Consider the following 17,084-nt stretch of genomic DNA (forward strand, 5'->3'; position numbering starts at 1 on the left):
AAGCCTGCTGCACATTTCTCAAAAAAAAAAAAATGACAAGAAAAAAAAACATTGTAGCAGACACAACGTGAGATGTGCAGCTGAATTGTAAACAGTCAATTACTGAAGAAAGGTGAATAGTTAACTCCTCAGTACGTTCTACAATTAGGATGTAGAAAATATATCCTCGGCAAAAACTTTGTGACTAATGAGTGTACAAAGGAGCAAACAGCGATGAGTCATTCCCTCTGAACGGGGGTAACAGAGTAACGGCATCAACAGTCTACTGGTGGGATACTTTCTATACTTTCAAACTAAGGTGGGTGGGTGGCCTTCACATTGTCATAATTTAGGTTCATTGTTTTGTTTAGTTTCTTCAATACTTTGAGGTCTTTGATTTCCAAATTAAAGGTCCTATATAGTGAAAATCTATGTTTTTTATAATGTTTTTTTTATGTTTTTAAAAACTGAAGCAACTATAAAAAGATGTGACAATTTAAAATTGCTGACTACTGCCATTCTTTATCCCAGCTTTACAAGCCCGTCAGATTTTTCTTCAGTTTCTATGTGATTTGCTAATGGCATATGCAGTCTTCTTCCTGAAGGGGGCAGGGACAGGAGCAGCTACAGACACTGAAATAACTGTTTTGAACAGGTTTAAGACCAAGGTTTATACAGTAAAAATAGTAAAATTAACTATCTTAGCAGCGTTTTGAGCTTTAAAATCGAAAGTCACGTTCTGGGAATGTGAGCTTTTAACTGATTTGTTGAAAAGGGGCGCAATATGGGACATATGATAATTATGTACAATCATTTTGCCAGATAAAAAATGTTAAACATGCAATTTAATGAAACTGTAATCAATGTAATTAAACTTTAAGGTGAAAACAAACAATAAAACAAAGCAACAGAGTCGCTACAGATAATTTTGTTTGGTTAATTTGTCTCAATGAGTGACTACAGCAAGTAATTTTAGTAACAACAGCTGGAGGATTATTTAATGATGTTTGTCTCATTAAATATAATTATAATGAATGGTATTTTAATATATATAGAAATCCCAGCGCTGAGCCCTTTGGCACATATGTCTCTGCACCCCAGAGAAGAGCCACTTGGCACTAATCCTTGGTTTACAGATGCTTTTGTTATGACAAGGAGGCACTAGTGTGCGCATTACCACTTGAACCTGGGATTTCAAGTGTTGATCACCAGCCATTATCAGGGACAATGCTCACATTCCTCAGAAATGGTCCTCATTTCAAAATGAATAGATAATAGCCAGAGCCATCTGGCACAGTTCTGGGAGTAAAAAAACATGGTAAAATCTGGGATTTCTAGTGTTAAAGAAGAAGAACAAAAGCTAAATAAGTCATATTTCTATGTTTACAAATATGCCCCAATAAAACGTTATGGACAAGTGAGCGAGATTGCCTTCATGGAAAAGTACTTTGATCTGTAGTTTCTGTCACAAATTTAATAAGAAATATGTTTTTTTGTTTGTTTGTTTTCCATCCACAATCCTAAGAAAGCTTTCAGGCACACTGTGGACTTCAGAAGAAGATTTGATTTTAAATTGCAAATGTAAAAATTAGCAGCTACAGTGATTAGAAAGACTGCTACACATGCACTGGCTATTTTAGGCACAATCTGATGTGATCTAATAAACCCCCTCTGCGGAAAACTCTGCTTTTATGATGTTTCTGTTGACAAAAACTGCCACAGAGGTGATAATACAACTTTATGACTGATGGTGCAAACTTTTAAAAGTGTACTTAATATTTTACCCCATCTCATGCAGTGTATTAATGGTTTTTACAGGTGTCCCTAACAATGTGACCCGTGTGTGTACGTGACACATTGTGTGTGGAGCTTAGGGACTGGATTCCCGACGCTTCTGACAATAAACGCATCTGACAGCTGGAGATGGATGCTGAATGCATGTGGTTAGATAATAGTAGCCACGAGGAAGCTGTGAGTTCAAATCCCAGAGGACGAAATAACGTCAAACTGTCACTTTTACTGTTGTCAACTCTTGGAATTTTATTAGCTGTGAGGATGAAATTGTGGTTTCTAAACTCTCAAGATCAATAATGGCTGTCAGGGTGAACAGCTGCCAGAGGGTTAGCAAAACTCCAATGAATGCATCTATCAAGTATTTGAACTGGTGCACATCAGACAGTATCAGCTGGTGATCTCTCTCCTGTTCGTCTCCTGCTGTGTAGGTATGAGGATCTTGGTGACACTGCTGCTGGACACCCTGCCCATGCTGGGAAACGTTCTCCTCCTCTGCTTCTTTGTCTTTTTCATCTTCGGCATTGTGGGAGTCCAGCTGTGGGCGGGACTGCTGCGCAACCGCTGCTTCCTGGGAGAGGACATAAGAACGTAAGGTTTTCAGCCTCGCAAAGCGGAATTTGCATTTCATTTCTCTGAAGGATGGAAGCAGCACAGATGGCCTCGGGATATTGTCTTTTCTGTCAAATCTAGATTAGACTTCTGAAAAGATGCATTTTGGGGGAAAATAGGATCTGCTTCCAAATCGTTCTCCTTGAGAAGAGAAAAAACGAAAATGAGTGAAAAATACAAACTTCGTAAGCAGAGTTAGAAGTCACAGTCGGCTTTAATTTTCTCCACATTCACCAGCAGTAACTCCATCTTGCAGATGGAACTGAAGCGTCAGATTTGCTTAGCTCGTTTAACCCAAACATGATCTTTTTTTCAACTCTGTTCTTTTCTGTCTATCCTTTTTCTTTACATCTTTGTTCCTTTTGCTGTCATTCTTGGTTGCTCCCTCATTAGTCACAGTTGTAGCTTGTGTCGAGTTGTCATCGGGAGTAATTGTTAGCCACTGCATGGAACAAAAATACATAAATCATAGCTTGTTGGAGTATCTGCATTGCATAGTGTCCTCAGGATGTACCAACTGTATGGTCTCACATATAGAGAGTGACGGAAAGAGGAAAATACAGATGTAGGCTTGTATTTAAAAGGCAGTTTTAGATATGTGTAATAATAAGCTTACTTACATCAAAAACTCTCCTTTTCACAGGTGATGGGGCTAAAAATTTAGCAAAATTTCAAATCCAAGGAAAACTAAATTATTCCAGAAAAGATACAGTGGGAAAATGATTTACATTGGATAATACAACAAACCAAAATAAACAACTTGGACATTATCAGCACGACAGGAAATTAACAAACTGAACATGACATTTCAAGCTTTGTGGAACGAAGTGATAAAATCCCCAAGTCAGTGTAAAACTTATCTTGCTCAAACCAGCCCGTACTTAATGTCAGACCGTTGAGACTGACCTCAAACTGAGCAAAATTTTAACAAGATGCAACTCTCTCTACCTGAGACAGTGAAAACTATTTGGTGCAGAGATGTGCTGTCCAGAGAGACAGAAGACTGAAAAAGACTGCATTGCCTTCCACACTGCACATGAAAATATTAGGTGTATTGCCAACTCTCTCTTTAATTTAAAACTAATTTGGTGATGAAATCATACAATAGAAGAGGAATAAAAAAATTTCCATCACCTCTGGAAGCAAAACATGTAACCCAGACATCCTTGAACTCATTCTGCTGATGTAATGGTACATTTTGTACCAGAGACAATGTTGTTGAATCCTCTCTTTGTGAAAGCAAGAAATACAGACAGTAGATTAATATTTCATAATCAAGGCTGCTGTATCTCCTCTCACAGAGCAAATAGTTTCCTGACCTCTGTCTGCAGTAACACACTTGAACATTTGGAAACTTGTGCACTACATGTTTCCCCAATGTAGGTTTCAGAATCACAAGGAAGCTAGCATTTACATCTACATGACCGGGATCACGTACATTAAATTCAAATTTGTCATTTCTCCTCCAGAATCTTGAAAAAAATTTTCACGCTCTGAATCCCAACCAGTTTCTGGAGATTTCTTTAGTCCTATCACATTTTTTATTCTCACTGTAAGCTCATTTTTTACTGGAATATAAAGTCAGAAACAGCAATGCCAAACCATGGCTACTAAAAGAGAAACTTAAAAATGTATGCTGTGTCTCATAAAAACGAGAAAAAAAATGAATTTCTTTTTGAAGAATGAATTTATTTTTCCCCCAAAAAATGAAAAAAAAAAAGAAATCAAAATGTACAGTCTTTTTGCTAAGTGTGTACAAATGCTGTAGTTATTATACTATGTACATTTTTTATTAGTTTAATTCATTTCTGTTTGTAACTTCTCTCTACTCTGAAAAACTCTCTAAAATGTCCCTGAATTTTTATCGCATGAATGCTAGTAACACTCCAGTCACTAATTAGTGAATAATGAATTAGCTCTTTGTTTTTTACAGAATATTGTAAATGTAAATAACACATTTTTGGCACATGCTTAAAAACCATGCAAAATACAGTAATATTGATAAATTATCATGATTTAATGCTTTGTATTGGCTGTTATCTGATGGAATGACAGATCACACTTTAGTTCAAGGAACATCTGTCAATTCTTTCTATTTTTACAGTTTTTGGTTCTGACAAATGGTGTCATTTTGACAATTTTTTTAAAGAGATAACACCTGCCAGATGGCTTTTCTTCAGTGCGTTGAATTCTGCAACAGTCAGGCAGGAGTCAGGTGAAGAAAGAGTCAAGTCCCGAAAGGTAGGACACAAACAGGGACAGCAACAGGCAGAAGCAAAAGTTACAAGACAAAAAGGATGTGACAAATTGTGGGAACACTGTGGAAATAAGGCAGAGGACATTCAACAAAGGCTACCTGTTCCCGAATCCGTCTTTCCTCACTAGTACTTCAAAAGTGAATGTCACTCCACATAAAAGCACAGTCACTGCTATGAAGAGCTCTCCAGTTTTAGGAGAAGGCTATAAATAAGTGGTTAAACGGTGGGACACATTCACCACAAGTAGAAACAGCAGTCACTGTGGATACCAACCGATCCTGTCTACTACTTTTTGTGTGCTGATTCCTTCTAAACACAGTTTGTTTATTTAATTATATTCTTCAGTGTCTGGTAGCTCTTGATTTGGTGAACAATACATGCAAATATACAAACCATAAAGCGTAAATGCTTGCGAGATTTGTTGCAGGGAGTCACAAACTTCAAAAATTGTTCTTTAAGATCTTGCAAAAGCTGAGTAGAAACTTCATGACAGCTGAGATAGAAGTGGTTAATGTGCTCTATATGCTGCAGCTGTAGTTTTATGTAATTTTAGAGCCGCCGCTATTATATAACTGCAAATTCCTCCAACCCGTTATTATGTTGTTGGGAAGATGTTCTGATTAGAGTGGAATTGCTGATTGAAATGCTGTGGAAGGAGAGTACAGTAGCTCTAAGTGTAAATACAGCGTGATAGTGGTGCAGGAGCAGCAGTGGATCATTGCTGCTGGTATTTGTTTTTTGGAGAAATTAAAAGAAAACATCTGCAGCATGCACAGAGGTGTACAGATGTAGTAGCTTTATTGGCATGCTTTATGTGATGGTGTTTATTTCACATCTAATCCAGATGTCAGTGTTAGAGCTCACCTTAAATGACATAATGTATGAATATATCTCATCCTGCTTATTGATAATTGGCTAAAAATGACCAGTTCTTAATGCAAAAAGAGCCCAGAGAAGCATTTTATACTATTGTGCATATGCAAAATTTTCTGTAATATATATAGATATATTTTTTTTACAGTGGGCATGAGTCAAAGTGTATTCATAGTGGAAATAAGATAAGATCAGATGAGTTAAAACTTTATTGATTCTTGTGCCAGATATTGCTTGGAAAAAAATCATAATGACATAACACGAGAAATGCAGTGTGTAAAAGTAGAAAGCAATAAGATATAAGTCAGGTACATTACTGAAATAAAATGAGAAACTAAATTATGGCTGGAATAGATGAATAATGAGTAATGCATTCAGTTATGCTGATGTAATAAGTAATATCACAAATGATAATGAAAAAAATGAAATGATTTATCGCACCTGAAAATTTTTCTGAAAAGCTGAATGAAATATTACACATTGCATCAACAACGTTGTGCAAGAAGGTTACATATTGCACCTCTGAAGTAAGAATAGGTGTAGTTTAATATAATCTACAGCTTGCTTTTCTCAAAACAGACAGTTAAGGCAGACGAGCTAATTATTATTACTGTTGTAGCAACATGTTCATTTGTTTTACGTCTTCCTCTTCCACCCAGAATGTACAACCTGTCCATAAACCCTTACTACATGTCTGAGGAGGGTGAAGACAGCCCGTTTATCTGCTCAGCTCCCCGAGAGAACGGGATGCTGCGCTGCCACGATGTGCCAGCCTACACAGAAGGCAAGGAAGAGTGTATATTGGCCGCTCCCCCCCAAAGTTCAGCTCTGACTGGACTGTCCCCAAACGAGAGCGGCGCCGACGTTAACGGCTGCGTTAACTGGAACCAGTACTACAACGTCTGTCGCCCCGGGCAACTCAACCCTCACAAGGGAGCTGTCAACTTTGACAATATTGGCTATGCTTGGATAGCCATATTCCAGGTAAGGATGGACGAATGTGCAGATCTGACTGTGGGAGCAGGAGCTGTAGAACAGGATGCTAATAGTATTGATAGCTTCATTTATGTAGCACCTTTGAAAGATTTTACAGACAGGGCGATAAAAAAAGAAGGATACTCAAGAAACAACAGAAGGCCGGTCAGTCCAAGGATAAAAATTAGAATAATAGTAGTAATAGTAAATGCATACAATAACAAGAAAAGTACTCAGAGAGCGCTGTACTCTGCCAGTGCTACTCATATATGTTAGTCATATGATTTCTGATGAATAAGTCCTGATAAGTCGCTAGATAGCTGTGATACTGTCGCACAATGATTCAGAAATCTTTAAGAAATCCAAGAATCCAGACTATGAGCCGCATCACTGCCAAATCTAATCACTTGATCCTTGTGTCATTTCTGACCTTTGCTGAAAATTCCATCCAAATCCAAGACAGACAAGCAAACCAAAGCTGATTGTCACATAGCTCCTCCGCGTTTCTTTCAGAATGAATATGTGAAAAAATACGCAAATGTGTGGTAAATATTTATTATTGTTTAAGATTTTGTTGGAAATTAGTTGTTCTGTTTTTATTGTGTTATGAAGTAGCTTAATATTTGTTGGCAAGAACACAGCAGTCAGGCAAACTTGAGCATTTCTCATGTTGAAATTGAAACTTTTCAATATCTAGCTTGCTTGTTGGCTGTAGAACAACAAAACCAAATGATTTAAAACAGAGTTTATTAACAAATTATCTGTCTTAATGAACAGTACAGCTACAGACTAGTGCCAAATTATAAGAAACTCTATTGTGAGGGGATCCATTGGCTCTGTTATTGTTGTTTGGTGCAGTTTGCAGGCATAGTTTGGGCTTACTGTCCAATCGGATGGAGAGTGTTTCTGAAAATTACTGCAAAGTTGTTCTGAGTGATCACTTTTATTCTTTGATGAAATGTTTTTATCCTGATGGGAGTGGTGTCCTCCAGGATGACAGTGCCCTCGTGAATAGGGCATGAGAAATCACTGAAGGGTCTGATGGGTATAAAAATGATATGATTCATGTACTGTGGCTTTCAGAGTCATCAGGTCTCAACCTAATGTTAAAATTTAAGATTCAGGACCAACATGAACGCCAAATTAGAGGCTACATTTTGGAAAAATGGTGTTTCATCCCTCCAGGAGAGTCCCAGAGATGTAGAGAACCAGTGCCAAGGTGGATTAAAGCTGTTCTGGAGGCGCATATAGCTCCATACCTTACTTTCTATTGTTTTTCCTTTAATTTGTCACTTGTCTGTATCTCATTAATAGCCATAGTTCTGAACAACTTCACGTCTTCTCCTTGACCTGGAACAGACTCTAAAGACAGTCATTTTTCAGAAACCAGGATAGATCTACTTTTAGAAAGCAGGAAGCTCACAATATCACTCCCAAGGTTCTGAGTTTTTAAAGTTTCCGACAGTTTGCTACGTTCTCTTGGGAAAAATACGCAGATTGGTTTAAGCTAATAGAAGGACTGGTTTGTGATTCATCCGAAGCAGAACAAAATATGTTGCACATGTGTGTGTGTTTTTGTAATTCTGTGAGAGTGTGCTTGAAATAGGACATTATTTGACTGGAGGAAGACAGATTTTATCTTCTAGTTCAGGCTCAGAGGCTTTCTTAGTTCACTTCCACTCCACACTGTCTGGTCGAGGAAAGCTCTCAATTTGGCAGACTTTACTTGCGATTGTATAAAAAGAACTGTCAAGCTTTGATTGCAGCAGAAAGGTGAGATTCTTAAAAGTAAACCTTTCAAAGAGACTGCACTATTGGAGGATGACACTACATTACGTACTCTGCCATAGAGTCTTTTGAACAGAACAGTGATAAAGACTCAATCAGATATGACAAAGTGGTTAAAATGCTGCTTCTTTTTTTTTGCATAAACACAATCGGTCATCAATTAATTTCCTGCTGTGTTAACAATTCAAAGTGATTATTTCCAAAATTCCTCCCCTTAGGCTATCAGAGGGCATCTATTATGACCTGAAAGTCTTTTCCTCTCCACATGCTGCTTCTCAAAATGTATTTTTCCTTTTCCCTCATGCTGGTTCCATCTCCCCAGGAGACTGTGGCAGGCTTTTCCCCCTATCACAGTGTCTGTGCTTTGTGTGTCTGTCCGCCTGTTGTGATATGAATTTCAGCCTTTCTGTCCAAATAGACGTGTCTGGGTGTCTGAAAGGGCTTTGATGTCGCAACATGGGTTTCTTAAAAAGAGTTTTATCTGCAGATTACTGCAAACAGCACAAATACTAAAGACACACACACACAGAAGCAAGCACACTAATCCCTGATAGGTACTCACAACTTTCCTGTGTGTGTGCATGTATGTGTAGTATCAGCTCACAGTTAGAGGATTTATAGATTAGATTTTTTTTTTTTTTTTTTACATTTCTTTTGGTATAGCTTAGTAAATATTCTTAAGTGCAATTGGTTTTTTATCCAGGTGTATGATATGTGTGTTTGTGTGTGTCTGTGCACGTCTTGTCGCAGCTGTTGTGTGCAATCAGAAACCTGTAATTTGTTTCTTTCACACGCTGGCATTTCCTGAATCTGGTATAACCTCTGGTAGGTGCCAGTTTTAACCTGAAAAGTTAGTCATGAGTAGTGGTGCAGAAATTCAAATTCAAATTGTCTGATTTGGTTCTTCTGGTGTGAAACTAAAATCTGTCAACATGAGTCACCATGCATGGAAGAGAGATTCCAACAGAATTTGCTCAGTACTGCCGAGACCTTTGTACAAAATGGTGTTATTTGTTTTGCAAAAGATCAGAACCACAACAAATTTCTGGGTGTTTTTCTTTGCTCCTGTCATATTTTTAGTCACTGGTGGTTTTCTGCTGCAATATAAAGCAGTGGCTCTTTGGAAACAGCCCAAAAATGGCTAAAATTAGAGCTAATTCCATAAATTATGGAAATAAATCTTTGATTATTTGTTAATCTAATCTAATTTACAAACCTGGAATCAGCATGTACAATATTTTTAATTAAATATGTGTAAAATACATATTATTGTATTAGTTATTCTAAATTCTGACACCAAAATTTTATTTTTTCCTGCAAAATGTAAATCGTTTCAGTGATTGTCTCCCTGACTAATAATAATCTGAGCTATTATCATTTAGCTATAACTAAGAATCAACTCGATATCAGACTTAACACGCATTGTTTGCTGATTTGAACTACAGATTGATAATCAGCATTTTACCGAATATCTGTATCATAATTTTGTATAACTGATTCACAAATGCACCATGATGTCTCTGATGCACCTCTGTGGTCTATACTAATAAAACAACTGTTACATGTAATGATGTAAAGTCCTATCAACACAAAATATAAATGTTGACAAGTTTCTTTAAATTTATTATGTGCAAAAAATGTATTGTTCTAGAAATGATTCTAAATTCTGACAGAGTTTTTAATTTTTCCTGCAAAATGTAAATCAGTTCAGTGAGCATCTCCTTGATTAAAAATAATCTGAGCTATTATCATTTAACTTGAATTTAGAATGAATTTGAATATACAGCTTAAACCACAATATTTGTTAATTAGAGCTATTGATTGATCGATTATCAGCATTTTTGCAATTATTGGTATTGTTTTTTTTCGTTTTTAAGTGCCCACGGGTGTTACCAACAATGGGAAAAATAATGACCCTGTAAACCATCTATATTTTACTACCTACATTTTTGATTTGTCTCTGTACTTGTCTCTTAGCAGTTCTGTGTAAACGCTGCCTGCAGTTCAGGCAGCTCAAGAAAAAGGCGTAATTTCTTTTTTACGTGACTGTCACAGCAAAATCACTATTGGCAACATAGTTTTTTCTGTTTACAACATCTTTTTAGTGGAAATACTGCACTTTTGCCATTTAAAAAAAAAAAAAAAGAATCATGGCATACTGACATGCCTTTCAAATCTGCTGGTTGGTTTTGAATTCACAGGATTAACAATGCCACTGACACTGAGCGATCACTTTGACGACATGTCGATCGCACTGTCAAAACCTCGAAACATATGTTAAGCATTTTATTTAATTGACTGGATATTTGTGAACAGTTACATGTAAACATGAACAGAAACAGAGTAAGCGTGAGAGAACTGGCACAGAAAAAGAGGAGTTATGCAAGAGATAAAGAGAGAGAGAAGCAAAGTTTGCTGAAAACAGAAATGAAAGTGCTGTATTGAATGTTAAATGAGGGGTCTGGCTTGTTATCCCTTTCTACAACTTTTTTCCTACAGTATCTGTAAATATATAGAACATGAATTATACATTTAACAACAGGGTTTTGAAAACATTTCAGCCCATGTCTCCAAATTGACTTAATTCAGGGTAACCTTGGGATTCTTGCAAAGTGCAACAAGCTGGAAACTCTTCACGCTCAGTACCAACTGCAACCAAGTTTATGGCTTAATTATGTCTGAACTCAGGTTGAGTAATACCGCAACAATATCATGCATTCCTTTTTTTGATTTTACAGATATGTTCAGCAACTGGAAATATATCTACATATAGATATCAAAGGCAGTCTAATGGGGTCAGGTTTATTTATGGTTAGAGACACAAGATGGTAGTTTGCACCATTTTATAGATCGGAGTTTCATTGCTGGAAGGGTTCATTCTAGAGTTCAATACATACAGTATGTGATAACAGCAGATTTTATTGAAGAATCCCTCTGAAATCCAGCCCAGATTCAAAGATTTACAAGGCCAGTAATGGACTGACCTCTGTCAATGCTGTTAAAGAGAAAAAAAGCAGAGCTGAGAGTGAAGGAAAGATAACAGATTAAATGAAAGTAAGAAAGACAAAGGCATGTCAGATGAAAAGATAGAGAGGAGAGCAGTGGTGGAAGACGTGTTCAGATCCTTCACTAAAGTAAAAGTATCAATATAGCTATAAAAGAATACTCCATTACAAGTAGAGTCTGAAACTCCAACTTAAGTTTGGTCCCTCTGACTGATGTAATATTAGATATGTGTTATTTCTATATGTATCATCCTTAATCATCAATGTTTCAACAGTATTTTACTGTTGTAGCTGCTGTAGGTAAAGCTAATTTACAGTACTTTATTGATATTCGTGGACCCAAGATAAACCTGAGGGATTGCAAGACAGATTTCTGATAAATAAAGCTCTTTGTTTATTGACCTTTTCTTGACTCTTTCGGTTTTTTGAGATATCAATAACAAGCACATATAAAAACACATGTATGAAATGAAATATTGAGAGAAATTTAAAAGGAAAACATTACCATTTGCTGGAGTTGTTGTCAACAACTGACTGAACTGTGAAATGTGAATGTGACTGCATGGTGCTTTTTGATCTCAGTAGCCAAAAAGATTGTAAACCACTGGTTTAATTTTTAACAATCTATTGTATTCTGTTATGTAACATCTTCATCTTCAAAAAGCTTTCAGTTCCATGACGTAGAATGTGCTGTATTTCCCTCTCAAATGTATTGAAGTCAAAGTATAAAATACCATGTACGTAGAACTATGTAAGCAAAGTACAAGTTCCTCACAGTTGCATTACAGTTTTTTTCAATTGCTAGCAAGCACTGGTCCAAACTGAAGTCACATGTTCAAAACTCTTAACACAGCCTGCATTTCCATCATGTATCTCAGCTATACAGTTAATCTCATCCCCAAAACTGTTTCTCACCAACAAAACATTTCATACATGTCTCAAAATAAGCTCAATCAACCACAACACTAGCAAATAGTCTCACTTTGGAAACAAACACTATCTTAGGACGCTGAACCACAAAATAGTAACAACACAGAGCATTACATGAAATAAATTTTAATCTTTCCAGTTTGAATGATTTCTTTTTAGATAAATCAGTATTTTATTATAAAATAAGATATTTGCACTCTGATTGTTTGAAATCATTGTAATATATTGCAACAAGAATGAATCAGGAATGCAGCAGTTTACTTCAACAACATTGCTGTATTTTCTCTGTGCCTTTGCATCGGTACTTTGGGACCTTACAAAAAAGAAAAACTTTACTGTAAACAAAAAAATGCAGAATTCAGAGGACAGAATGGAAATCAAGCTATAAAACTCAAAAACCAACAACACATGTATACTGTAACATTCATGGCCTCATCTTTCCATCCATTACATCTGATGTCTTCTCTGATGCATTGTGGGTGGAACTTTTTTGAGTGTCTTCTTCTATGTGGTTTCTGATGAGACCAAACACAGATCACATGAATCGGTTTTCAGCTGACAACTACACTCAGCTGTGTTTGGAATTACATAATCTTTTAATGTATTTTAATTTTTAATATTTTGATATGATTTTCCATAGATTTCAATGTGGCTGCAGCAGAAATTCCCCGTGTTTTTTTCCTCATCCTTCTGTTCTGATTGTGTTTTTAATTGTTTTGAACAAAGTGTGTTAGCATTTGAAAAATGTGCTGTAAAAGTCTAGTGTTTTGCAGGTGGTGAACTAGAAACTGAGAAAAGAGTTCATGAATTTTGGTGACTGTGGTCACTGAATGCATTTTGTGTGAAAGCAATGGAAAGTGATTCACAGTTCAGTCCATATGGACTGCTGTTTTGCAGACTGTGTTAAGAGTTTTGAACATGTGACTTCAGTTTCGACCAACGTGTGTTAGCAATCGAAAAAAACTGTAAAATGCAGTATTTGAGTAAGTGTGGAGAAGCGATAGAGGATGGGGTATCATCATGTTAACAGTCCAATGTTCCTATCAAGCTATGGACAACAATATGTTGGCTGAGTCATTTTCCAGTGACAGCTGAGAGCATGATCTCTGCTCTGAATGCAAGTCATTAGCATGTAATACAGGCCCTGATGCTTTGCTACTAATGTCTGATCTTCAAGATGAGTCAGTAGCAGATGAAGGGATTGGACCTCAGGGTCACTAGATAATTTGTTCTGGTTATCACCTCTGTGTCCTGTCTTAAATAAACAGCATTAACCTAGAATCACCTCCTTTCTTCAGGCAGTTAGCATCAAGAACTATCAGACATGCGGAAGAAATGCACTTTGATTGCTGATGTGCACATTTGATTCCCGATTAGCTGTATGAATGAGGTAGTTGGGTGTTCATTTTGAGGCTTGTGTGATAATTCCCCATGTGGCCTGCTTGGATGTTATTTTAACAAACTTATGCATATTCTGTCAGTTTCAGAAGATGAAGAAAATACACTGTGATTGTAGTTTTCAGGTGTGCATTTGCTCAGAAATGAGAATCCAGCTCTTTGGATAATCTTGCGTGATTATTCCAGAAGACAGCGGATTAGTTTCCTCTGGATCTGTGTGTGAGCGCATAATGTGCATTCATGGTGTCTGTTTGTGGTGTGTTAATGCAGGAGTTTTTTTTAATTCTTACACAGATATAGATGCACGTGAATGCTGGCATCTGTCTTTGCCTCATCTATATGCTGTTGTCGTGTGTTTGTGCTGTAATGTTTTATGCTAGCTGAGGTGTAAATGTTGAGGTGTGAGCGTATTATCGGCTTGACTGAGCTGAGCCGCCGCTTTCAAGTCTCAACGTCTCAGCTGCTCATTAGCATAGTGGCTACATGAAAGAGCTGCGTCATTCCACTGGCACTAGCACACAAATGCATAAGAGACTGGAGCGACGCCACAGACTTTCTTCAGAGGAACGGCCATTAAAAACCGAACTGGAAATGTTCTGGCTGCTGCATACTTTGGAGTGTGTGTCTGTGGGTGTCTATGAGTGCAGTCTTGTATACGTGCGTGGGTGTGTTTGTCATATGTTTTTTGAAGAAAGAGTAATGAGCAGAGCTATGAAGGAATGTTTTTTTTTCTTTTTGCTTTCCTGTTCATGATAACTAAAAGGCTTCCTCTCTCTCTGTCTGTGTGTCTTTTTGTGTCTGCCATCAGGTCATCACACTGGAAGGATGGGTAGATATCATGTACTATGTCATGGACGCTCACTCCTTCTACAATTTTATATATTTTATACTGCTCATTATTGTAAGTACCGCTTTTATTTACATATTTTTATTTGTTACCAGCAGTACTTAATGTGTAACTGTTCCCCTAGGCCTCCAAAAGCAAGCCCAAAGTGGTTTTAAAAAACAATTTGACTTGGTCCAAGTACACTGCCAAGCACGTCTTGTCTTTCTGGGTCTTTCTTTAAGTCCAGGACAGGTTTTCCACAGCTTCTCTCTCGGCTGAGTCTAGACCTGCTACTTACTTGTGCTACATAACTCACAATTTCATATATTTGTGATCTGATTTAGGCATCAAAGACAAAACAATAACCCTCTTGTTGAAAACCAGAGGGAATTTACAGACAAAACTAGACATATTAGTATGTCGTCCAATATGCAGCAAGATGAAAACTTTCTTTTACAGAACACAATGCAGAAAAAGATGCCTGGGGTAATTTAGAAACAGTCAACAACACCATTAGGACTGTCTGCAGCACATGTAGCAGAGTATGATTTAGAGCTGAGCAGACGATGGTGCAAAATCGAGCTTTGTATTCACACTAATCTGCTATCTAGTTTGTGGAATATATTGCTGGAAAGTTAATAAATAATGAGTCCATCATTTAGTACTTTTAATGTGACTATATAAACATTATCTGCCAGTAATTCTATATTCAGAATTTCCTACTCCTTGAAATCTGTAACAGTCACAAAATTCCAGTAGCAGAGATCAAGCTGTAGACAAGCTTGATCTCTATATACATTTCTTTAATCCTTCTCCCCTTTATGAAGCTATGCAGTGTTGTGCTTTGAATGCTCCACAAATATGCAAATACATAATGTATAGATATTTTCATGTACTTGCATCTTGCTTCAACTGTGGAAAACCCAGAATAACCTTTCAAAAGTTAAACACTAAACTCTGCCTGGAGCTTAAGTCTCCTCTGTTGAACCTTGTAGATGTCTTATCGTGTATAATATCACTCTTATCATGCTGTTGTGGGGGTTCTCAAAGATCCCAGCTTCGGCTATATTTCACAATGCCGTATGAGCTCCCTGCTTGCCTGTCGTTTGATGTAAAAATGCTTATTAGGCACTTGGAAGGCGAGGGGGAGAGAGAAGGAGGGATGGGAGCGAGGATGGCCTACGAAAGGGACTGAAAGAAAAACACCCATATGGGAAGTGGGGGAGACAGAATAAAGACAAATGCAAGTGTCCCAAAAACAACAATTCAATAAACAGATGGAGAAAGCGTAAATCTCATTTCCAACTAGTCTTTTAGTAGCATACAGTAATGACTTGTTAAATACAGATTGCATTATAGTGTTGATATATTTCTAACTTCCTGCCAAAGCCGCCTCATTGGAGCAAGTTTCAGATTTCATTATGCCCAAGTAATGATAAAAGCAAAGTGAGTCTTGTCCTCCCAGCAACACAGGCTGCATCTTAATAATATATAAGCCAGTATAATGCTTCTTGTTGACAAAACGTTTTATAGCACTTTTAACACCGCAAAGAGGGATAAAGTCAACAGCGTGTTGTTCCTTAAATCAAATATTGATGAAGTAGCCACATTGTTGACTTTCTATTCCAGCAGCAGGGTGTCTTGCCACTCTGTCAGCACTTTCATAGGTCTGCCAGGTGCAACTGCTCCTGTATCATTAGGAATGTACGTTGTTGTGGTTTTATTGGGATTGCTGCGAGAGCTGCTCTTTACCTCCCCAACCAGGTGGGCTCTTTCTTCATGATCAACTTGTGCCTCGTGGTCATCGCCACCCAGTTCTCCGAGACGAAGCAAAGGGAGAACGCCCTGATGAGGGAGCAGCGCGCTCGCTACATGTCCAACGACTCCACGCTCGCCAGTTACAGCGAACCGGGTTCTTGCTACGAGGAGATGTTGCGCTACATTAGTCACCTTTACCGCAAGTTAACCCGCAGGCTGCAGAGGATATACTCTGGATGGCACAGGTACAGACTGGGAATGTTCAGTTAAATACAGGGAAAATTAAATTATGCATTCGTTGCAGGTCCTCCTGTACACAGCAAAATATGCTGCTCTCAAAACAAGAAAAAATAATTATTTCGAGGAACTTTTACCTTGAAATAAGTGAAAAAAATCTGCCATTAGAACAAGTGAAAAATGGCTTGGTAAGATTTCTTGAAATAACATATGATATTTAGAATATTGAGATCTTAAAATTAACTGGGTAAACTTATTTTATGCTATATTTTACCAGGGGTGGTATTGATGTATTGACCCTCCTGTTGTCCGCATTTATGGCACCAAATTCCCCAAATCTATAACAAAAAATGCAAAATCTTCAGGAAGAAAATGCTTTAAAAGTTTCCCTTGAAAGTTTTATTTAAAAAAAAAAATCCCCTAATTTGACAAGAAATAAAAAAAAAAAAATACAAAAATTGTATATATTTTCCAAAAAATTGATAAAAATCTTCCAAAAAAATCCTAAAAATATCTAAAGTGATTTCATATATATATATATATATATATGTATATATATATATATATATATACATATATATATATATAAGGGATGGGAATTTCGACTAATTTACGAATCGACTAGTCGCCAATAAAATTAGCGACTCGTCGGTT

The 17,084-nt window shown here is 37.1% G+C and overlaps 1 protein-coding gene across 3 annotated transcripts in view; it reads left to right on the forward strand.

Moving 5' to 3' along the window:
• cacna1ha (calcium channel, voltage-dependent, T type, alpha 1H subunit a) overlaps positions 1-17,084 on the forward strand; it is a 150,571-nt gene that overhangs the window by 76,351 nt on the left and 57,136 nt on the right. For all 3 annotated transcript variants that reach the window (XM_051941077.1, XM_051941075.1, XM_051941076.1), the window contains exons 6-9: positions 2,202-2,361; positions 6,173-6,497; positions 14,418-14,510; positions 16,200-16,438. In XM_051941077.1, coding sequence (XP_051797037.1) covers positions 2,202-2,361; positions 6,173-6,497; positions 14,418-14,510; positions 16,200-16,438 — 817 coding nt within the window. The remainder of the gene's footprint in view (positions 1-2,201; positions 2,362-6,172; positions 6,498-14,417; positions 14,511-16,199; positions 16,439-17,084) is intronic.

The sequence above is a fragment of the Acanthochromis polyacanthus genome, chromosome 21 (assembly GCF_021347895.1).
Source record: "Acanthochromis polyacanthus isolate Apoly-LR-REF ecotype Palm Island chromosome 21, KAUST_Apoly_ChrSc, whole genome shotgun sequence".
In the NCBI taxonomy this organism is placed as follows: Eukaryota; Metazoa; Chordata; class Actinopteri; family Pomacentridae; genus Acanthochromis; species Acanthochromis polyacanthus.